Consider the following 9,797-nt stretch of genomic DNA (forward strand, 5'->3'; position numbering starts at 1 on the left):
CCACTTTGTGTGTGTTTAATTTTATGTGTAATCAGAAGAAAGAACAAATTAGATCCAAATTAGGTTTTGTACCTGTGTGCATGTCCATACAAGAGTGGGTTGGTGCGTTCGTTCACCTTTACGTACGTACCTTGGACTGTGGCTTTAATTTACTACCTTTCGGTTTGATGAATGACCATGGCTCCCGAAGAATGCCAAGGGAATGCCAAGGCTCTCTAAAATTAGCTGAAGCTTCCAAGGTTGTGTATTGGATTTTGTGGATTGATTTCGGGAGCAGACAAGGAAATGGACCAAACACACAGAGGACCTAATGGATCAGTCAGGGTTTAATACAGAGGATGACGCACAACATGTACGATGAATGATGTTTATTATCTACGGAGGCTTTTACTGGACAGTTCTCTCCCATCCTGAAGAGCTAGATGTTTCATACTAGTGTTCCAATATTGTCTGAGTTAAATTTAATCTCAGACAACCTATACCTATAAATATAGACCTATAAATATAGACACAAAATTACCTTAAAACAATGCTTGGTGGGTAGGGCTAGGCATGACAATATAGATGATGTGTCAACCGGTAGAGATTCTGTAAACCTTTTTAACGTTTATTCTGCAGTACATACATTTACGCAGGTATCAGTGGGAAAGACTTCTCTAGGTAAATTACATCATGTGAGAGTGACAAAGAAACATCGACAAATTACCCAACAATATGCAAAATTATTATGGCAGATGCTATTTGCACCCTGGTGCAAATAATGGTATATCCTATTTACACCCCAGTGCAAATAGTGGCATATAATATTTGCACCCCAAGCCTGGTGCAAATAATGATACTAATTGCACCCACATTTAAATACTAACATACAGTGTGGGTATCACTGCAGTGTGTATATTGTGTTTATTTCAAGTGTCACAGACATACTACATTAACCCCTAACCATAACCTTTACCTTACCTTAGATAAAAATAACCTTGGTGCCATCGACAGACCCGCCTCCGGATCAAACCCTTCTCTGCTCTCCTCGACATTCACCCTGACCAAATCTCTGTGATGAAATCAACATTTATATTCACTTTTATCTGTTATTTTTAGTATAAAAGGAAACATTAAGAGTAGAAACAGGAGGGGGCCTGGGTAGCTCAGCTGACTACCACCCCTGAAGTCGCGAGTTCGAATCCAGGGTGTGCTGAGTGACTCCAGTCAGGTCTCCTAAGCAACCAAATTACCCCGATTGCTAAGTAGGGTAGAGTCACATGGGGTAACCTCCTCGTGACCACGATTAGTGGTTCTCGCTCTCAATGGGGCACGTGGTGAGTTGAGCGTGGATCGCGGAGAGTAGCATGAGCCTACACATGCTGTGAGTCTCCGCGGTGTCATGCACAACGAGCCACGAGATGAGATGCATGGATTGATGATCTCAGAAGCGGAGGCAACGGAAACTTGTCCTCCACCACCCGGATTGATGTGAGTAACCGCGCCACCACGAGGACCTACTAAGTAATGGGAATTGGGCGTTCCAAAATTGGGAAGAAAAGGGGATTAAAAGAAAATAGAGTGGAAACAGGAAATCAGATGGGGAAAAAGAGTGGGACATAACACGGATTCAAACCACGGTTGCTAGGACAACAGTATACATTCACACACCGTCTTTACACCCCATGCCACTGCAGCTATATCTGTTTGTCATATATTTCTGTGGTATCACCAGACTATTGTGTGGCAGATGGTATTTACCCTGGGGTGGAAATAGACACTCAAAATTATTAAAGGAATATTCCGGGTTCAATTAAAGTTAAGCTCAGATGACAGCTTTTTTAGCATAATATGGATTACCACAATAAATAAAAATACAATTCTACTCGTCCTTCATTTATTTAAAAAAGATGAAGATGCAAAAATCATGGTGTTAGTAAGTCATTTACAATGGAAGTGAATGGGACAAGCTAATAAACTTTAAAATACACATTGATTCAAAAGTGTAGCCACATAACGTAAACATTATATGTGTTAACATGATGGTATTGTGATAAAATCGATTACTAACCTTGACTGTGTAAAGTTATAGCCAATATTACAACTTTGATGTCATGAAACACAATGCTGGTAAAGCTGGTAAAGTTATTTTGTTACACCAAAATCATGTTTATATGTATATTGTTTATGACATGTGGCTATACTTTTGAAACAGTTTAATGTTTAGTGTTTATGGACGGGCCTAAATCACTTCCAAGTGCCTTACTGTAATTGTGTTTTTTGGACAAGCCAAATTTTTTTTGTGGTAATCATCATTATGCCCCAAATACTGTTGATTGAGTTTAACTTGAATTGAACCCAGAATATTCCTTTAACATGATACAAGTATTAAGTAGTAAAAAAATATCATATTTGTTTCTAAATGTCTCTTCAATTTCTGTGGTTAGCAGCCAATAATTCGGAGCAAAAAACAAATTGTAGTCAACACAAAGCAATATTATTCTTACTGCATGTGAACCCATATTTAGTTTCTACCAAATGACAGATGCATTTGTACCAAAATATCAAGTTTTTTTTTTTTGGACGCACAACATTTCATTATTTAGGATTAGTAACTATTTAGGATCCTGGACGAGCCCCCATTTATGCCACACCCTAGAATGTTTTATGGGTGAGTGGGATGAAACTGTAATAGGCCTAACTATGCACAATTATACAGTATAATTTTAATATTTGCAGTTATCATTAGAAATGATAGGAAACACTTTACAAATAAGGTCCCATTTAGTGAATGCATTAGTATCATGATCTATCAATGAACAAAATATTTTAAAGAGAACTTATTAAAGGAATATTCCTGGTTCAATACAAGTTAAGCTCAGTTGACAGCATTTGTGGCACAGTATTGATTACTACAAAACAAATATTTAGACTGGTCCCTCCTTTTCTTAAAAAAAAGCACTGGGTAACAGTGAGGCACTTACAATGGAAATTAATGGGGGCCAATTCGGAAACGTTAAAATACTCACTGTTTCAAAAGTATAGCTACAAGACATAAACAATATGTGGGTAAACATGATTTTAATGTGATGAAATCAGTTAATAACCTTTTCTTTGTTTAGTTAAAGGCAATTTTAAAACTTTGTTGCCATGATGATTTAACGAACCCTAAAACAATTGTAAAAATTATGATTTTAAACAACTTTTCAGCTCAAATAATACATGAGTTTTATTTATTAAAAACACTTTTATAAAATTACAAGCTTCACATTTCTGCCTTTAAACCCTCCAAAAAATGTCCCCATTGACTACCATTGTAAGTGCCTCACTGTAGCCTTGATTTTTGCCATTTATTCAAAAGAAAACAATGGATGAGCCTAAATACATTTTTGTGATGACCAATATTATGTCACAAATGCTGTCAATGGAGCTTAACTTGTATTGAACCCAGAATATTCCTTTAATCTCAGTCAATGTTTACTGATAAAAACACAATTGTTCATTGTGAATTGTTCACAATTCATATTGCGTTAACTACTGTTAACATATGCAACATTAAATGTTTTAAATGTATAAGCAAATGTTGAAATTGAAGTTAACACAGATTAAAACATTCGTGTAAACAAATGTAGCTAACTAATGTTTACAAATGTAACTGTTGTGTCATGTGTGTTGCATATGGGCCGCTCATTGGTTAAAGAGAAAGAAGTAAACATATATAGAGAAGAAGTAAGTTGTAAGTTGTAAGGGTAGTCATGGCTGAGTGAATTCATTAAAAGAGAGTTTGTTTACTACCTGCCTTGTTTTGACGTCTACCTAGTTCTTGAGTAAGACCTAGTGTATCTGCAAATTCACAAATAACCTCATTGAAAAGTGTTACTAAATGATAGAATGAAATTGGAACAGACCTGCAAATAGACCCCTGGAATGTCCTTGAATCTTCATGTGGGTTTCCATCCACATATGTTTATGCAAATGTTGGGATTTTTCTTAAAAAATGCTGGATGGAAACACCAAGATGGAAATAACGTTTCCAAAATGCATGTTTGCTTGAGGTGGGGAAAAAACAATTTGGTAAGAAGACTACGATGAAACTACGATGGAAATACATCTACCAAACATAGACCTATAAAATCTCCGAGAAATCTACAAGCTCTGAGAATATCATCAATATCATCGCATAGCATCTCAAATGTTGCTCTGATTATTGTAAAATGTCAAAGCCTGTCATTTAAACATTCTGCTACTTTTATCTCCCAAAAGTGTCTGACAGGCTAAGGCTTCTGCTGCTGAACGTCGTCAAACATGAAGTTCGCCAGAGCGCTTGTCTGCAAGCTCTACACTCCAAATAATTTATTACATTTAGTAAAAGATCAACAGTGGATTCAACTTCCATTTTCATTTCTATGTCACGCCAGTTGCCCCATACTGTATGTGAGGGGTTTTGTTCTCTTATACCATTGGAATGGAAATGCAAATTTATTTGCATATTGTTTTTGCGATATTCAGATTTTTGCATAAATTACATTTACAGCTTAGCAACTGTGTTGAAGTGTTTAAGAGTTTTACTGCCCCTCTCTCTCTATCAGAGATCTGTTTGCTGACACGAGGTCGTCGTACGGCGAGCGTGCGAGCAGAGACCTACTGTCGGCTGTACTCTCTCTCCGTGGACAATTTTAACGAGGTGTTGGAGGAATACCCCATGATGAGGAGGGCGTTTGAGACTGTGGCCATTGACCGACTGGACCGTTTAGGTAAGCAAAACTAGAAATGCTTTTTCAATTACAGAATGTGAACTCTCACATTTAAAAGGTCTTGAAGGAATAATCAGGGTTAAATACAGCTTAAACTCTATCGACAATTTCTGCAGCATGCTGTCAATTACTACAGAAAATATTGAATTGTTTGTCAGCTTGTAAAAGGAAACTGATAACGTGCATCCAGTAATGCAATTACAATACAATGAAATTCTACGAGGCGTACTGGAGGGTTTAAAAGCTTAAAATGTAACACTAATATTTTTGTTCAAATTGTAATTGGTCTGCACTTCTATAGCACTTTTTTTTAACCCTAGAGGTTGCCAAAGCGCTTTACACTGTTTCCCAATCACCCATCCACACTCACAGTCATACACCAATGGCGGCAGAGCTGTTATGTAAGGCGCTAGCCTGCCATTGGGAGCAATTTGGGGTTCAGTGTCTTGCCCAAGGACACTTTGGCATGTGGAGTCATGTGGGCTGGGAATCGAACCGCCAACCCGCTCTACCACCTGAGCCACAGCCGCCCCAAATGTTTGCTATTTGAGATGTAAAGCTCTAAATTGTTCTTTCAGCAGTGGGGCTGCTTTTTTAGTGTTATACTTTTGATAAGTTATGATAATTTTAAATGTATTCACGTTGCTGCACACTTGCCGGCTACACTTCCATTGTAGGCCTACTGTAAGTACATTACTGTAAATGCATTTTTCGCTCGTTTTTACATAATAAATGTGTCAATATTGTTATCTTCATTAATCAGAAATGCTGTTAATAGTGTAAGCAGTGTTTAACCCTGAATATTCCTTTAAAGATTAGTTTGGAAGAACAGTGTAAAAACAATGCCCTAATGATGTGTTATAATTAGTTATGTGCTGGTATAATGTCTTAGCTGCTCCGATTAATTAGACGATATTTGGCTGCTTAATGTATTTGGCTAAAAATGTCATAATTGGCAACAGAAGTGCTCATTCCACCTAATGTCAGTTAGCCTTGTCAATGGTTAATGCTAATTTTCAGTTTTCAATACTTTGTCAAATCTAACTTTTTTTAAACATTTAAATACATTTAATTTCAGCAAGTTATATTTAGTGTATACCTGCTATCATTATACTGTATATTATATGTAATAAATAGATTGCATTATATCAGCATTGTCCACCCTGCTTTCTCGATACTGGCATCGGCCATTAAATAAACCATGTCAGTAAACCACTATTTGTAATAACCTTTTAAGATTCAGATTGGGAAATGTTACTTTTCATCAGGGCTGGTACTTGGATATGATCTTTGGTGGGGCACTTCTATGTTAGGGGGGGTGGGGATGGAGCAATGTTGATCGTTTCACCGTCATTTTCAAAGGAGTGCCCCTTGATCATTTCGCAAGGCAGGGGCATTAAAAGTTGCGGAGGGGGATAGGTGGATGGGGGGTTGTATTAGTTTGAGGCTAATCTAGGGGCAAAACCTCCTAGTCCCCCATTAGACCCAGTCATGCTTTTCATGTGTCAATTGTGTCCATTCAAACCGGATTTGTCCATGCACACTGAGTATGTTGTTAATGAATTGTTTAGTGCTACTTAAAAGTTCTTTTTAAAACCAGTGGAGGAATCTTATGTATTTTGGAGTGAATTCAAGTGAATAATTGAAATACATTTAAATGATCAAAGATACAAATAATTATCCATCTCACCCTTGCAGGGAAAAAGAATTCCATCCTAATGAATAAAGTACAGCACGACCTCAACTCTGGCTCCTTAAACAATCACGAGAATGAGATGATCCAAGAGATCGTAAAATACGACCGTGAGATGGTAAAGCTGATAGACCTGCAGCGTCCACGGGCCATGTCCATGACGCCATCCATCCCAGGCGGGATGTTTGCTCCACCCGGCCAATCACAGGGCAGCTCTGCCATTGCTTCCCTCCAGCAGGCGGTCGCTATGAGCTTCTGTCCCCAGTTTGGAGGCCCTATGGTGGGGCCGAGTACCTTGCAGTCACCCAGGATGGTCAGACGGTTCCAGGTGGTACAAAACCTTGCCAGCCCAGTTGCCATTTCTCCCCAGCAGGGGCAGCCACCAGGTTCAGTACCATTTGGAGCACTTGCTGCCGTAGCTTTGGCGAGTACGCCGGTGCAAAGTCCGCTAGTAGCTGCGGCAACTGGTGGACGGACATTCCAGTATGGAAGCGGCCCAATGGGTGTCCGTTCCGGCTCTCAGTTGTCGCTCATTCAACAGCACGTTCCCAGTCCCACACGACCCACCCTGCTTAAGAGCTCCCTCCCGTTGCACCAAACGGGCAGCATGACCCAGGACGTCAGAGATCGGTCTACTTCCCAGTCCTCACTGCCTCAAGATGGCACTCTACCCGTCGCACCAAGCCCACCGCCATCAACTCGCGTTTCCTCTACATCAATTGGTCCTCCACAAACACCTCATCCAGCCATTCCCGGGCCTTCTGGAGTTAGGAGTGCAGTTCCTCAGAGAGTGGTGTTACCCCATCAAGCGGCAACAGCAGCAGCTGCGGTTGTAATTTGCCCATCCACACCACCTCCTACAGGTACCCCACCTGGTACGGTGGGACTGGCGCCTGTGGACTCCGTAATACGCAAGAAAGATTCCATAGTCAGCCTTCCCGAGACGGACTACACAGCCAGATCCAGGCTATCGTCCAATCTCTGACGAGAACTCTGGGACTGTTTGCTATACTTTGGAAGTCCCAGTTGATTCGTTTTTGTCTGAGCTCTACCCGAGTTCTGTATTTATAGGAGCCTTCCATGGAGAAGGTAAGCTCGATGGCTTTTCATGGGAACCAGTTGACTTAACACTGCTAGATATAAAGTCTATGCTACAAGTAGTTTAACAAGGTTGGATGCCTCGATTCCACTTGCTTGTGTAGTTAGCGCCGCCCCTGTATAGCTTCTAAAGCTTCTAAATATAGTTGTCTTTATTGTCCCGAGTGAAGGGGAAATATCCTGTTGTGTTTTACGTGGTGTATTTTGTAGAGTTCATACAGTGCAATCGGGCCTGGGCTGCGACGACAAGAAAATCAGGGACTTGCAAGAGATGACAATGATGAAATGTAACGCTTTGCAAAAGTGTTTTGGACTGTCTCCGTTCTTTCAGTAGAGGCTCTACTCATAGCAATTGAATTAATTGTCTTTCACATCATTGTAAAATATCAATGAAAACGTATTATGGACCGCTGGTCGATCTTATATCTAATTGTAAATAAGAAGGGGAAAAAAGGGAAAATGTTATAATAGAAAAATAATTGTATTTACTCAAACCAAAGTTGAGCTTGAACACAAGCTTTGGTTGTGTCTGTGTCAACTGAGAAAAAGAAGTCAGATGAAAACTTCCTCTATTTAACTGCCTTGATTCCAAGTTTAGAAGCCATATTCATGGTTTGTGTGTGCGTGTGTATTTGTTTGTGCGCTTGATCATATTTGCTTATTATAAATTTTTATTTATTTATTTTTTCTCAAAAGGGAGTGCAATGCACATGTAGTGGAATGCTTGTATTTTTATGTCGTTTTGTCTGGTTTGTTGAGTGGGTTTCTTAATAAAGGCAATACTTCGCTGCATCAAGGTTGCACATGAGTGTTAGACTTTTAAGAAATTGGTGTTCTCCAGAACACATTAAAATTAGCAGACAGAAACAAATTAGAAGCCAAAAGAATCAAGCTGTTTCCTGTGATCCGTGTTGATCTGTACATGCAATATAATTCAGCAATATTCATGCCCTGCCTTTCACGTTGAAATGTCATGTTGCAGCATAAGCAATTTAATCAGTGTTATTCAAAGATTAATTAAAACGTCATCGTTTAAGGCACAGGACTAGGTCACTTTCAGCTGTAGTTTTTTTTTAGAGTTTATATACAGTAAATAGTAAACTGTTACTGTAAACAATTGTTGTTGCTTTACGTTTGTAAGAGTCTATGGCAGTCATACATTTCAGTGTATTTTAATGACGGATACAGGTTTTAATAGAGTTTTTAATTGAGTTCTCTCGATTGGTTTTTTAACATGTCGGGACGAGCTCTAGTCACGATAATTGATAGTCACAATTTTTAAAAAGTCAAAGGGTCAGAGAGGCTGATTGTTCCTGTGTAGACCTTAAATAATTGTAATATTTGCTTATAAACAATAAAATAATACAGTAATATAAATAATATTACAAAATATATTATTTTCTGTATTCTATTTATTAGTCTATATTTTACAGTTAAACAGTGACATTTTTATAACGTTGTGTGTTATCCCATTATTGCAAAAATAGATCATGATTTGCACAAATTACTGAATATCTAAAACATGCTGCATATAAGTTGCCTGTAAACTTTGTACTAAGTTTGTCAGTTGAGTAAATTTGAACAACGGCCAAAATGTTTGTTTGGTGATTGCTTGCGAACAGATGTAAACGATTGGATTGTTTTGTCTCGATTTGTCTCTTTAAAAGAATGTATTTGTTTGTTTCGTTGGAATTTCTTTCTCACTTGAACTGTGAAATTGTAAATATGATGCTTTAATTATTTTATGTGCGAGCCTGGGCAGTATCATGGAAAAACAAAAAAGAAAAATGAGAAAAATAATTCCGAATTCAAAGACACTGGTGCATAATGTGGAGTTGAATGTATGTCAGATGTCATGACCTGAATATAAATAACTGCCATGTAAATAGATCAGTAATATTTAGTGCAAAATGGAACTTGTGTGTATTTATCAACTTTCTGTAACGATCACATCCTAAATACTTCGATCACATTTGTCTAGAACACTTTTATTTTTCCTAGTCTTGTTTCCCTGATGGTGTTGCATCTGTGGCACGTAGTAGCCTACGTCCAAACCAGATAGTTGCACCACAAAGCACACTGTGTCCCTATTAGTGCTCTGTAGAGGACAGGTATAATGACCACATTCCCAATTGCCAAACTGAACGGTTTGCGATTGCATTAATAGTGCGATTGAAACTGGCAGCTAATTCAGTTGACCAAAACGAAAGCTTCTTATCTGTAAGATATGCTGAAAAAATAGTGCATTGATCATTGTTAATTGTTTTTTATTT

General features: G+C 38.5%; 1 protein-coding gene across 1 annotated transcript in view; it reads left to right on the forward strand.

Annotated features, from left to right (window-relative positions):
* Window positions 1–8,390, forward strand: part of LOC127644518 (potassium/sodium hyperpolarization-activated cyclic nucleotide-gated channel 2-like) — a 72,742-nt gene extending 64,352 nt beyond the window's left edge. Inside the window, exons 7-8 of the mRNA XM_052127712.1 lie at window positions 4,569–4,733; window positions 6,432–8,390. Of these exons, the coding sequence (XP_051983672.1) occupies window positions 4,569–4,733; window positions 6,432–7,411 (1,145 nt within the window). The 3' untranslated portion in view covers window positions 7,412–8,390. The remainder of the gene's footprint in view (window positions 1–4,568; window positions 4,734–6,431) is intronic.
* Window positions 8,391–9,797: the final 1,407 nt, after the last annotated feature.

The sequence above is a fragment of the Xyrauchen texanus genome, chromosome 6 (genome assembly GCF_025860055.1).
Source record: "Xyrauchen texanus isolate HMW12.3.18 chromosome 6, RBS_HiC_50CHRs, whole genome shotgun sequence".
Taxonomy (NCBI): Eukaryota; Metazoa; Chordata; class Actinopteri; order Cypriniformes; family Catostomidae; genus Xyrauchen; species Xyrauchen texanus.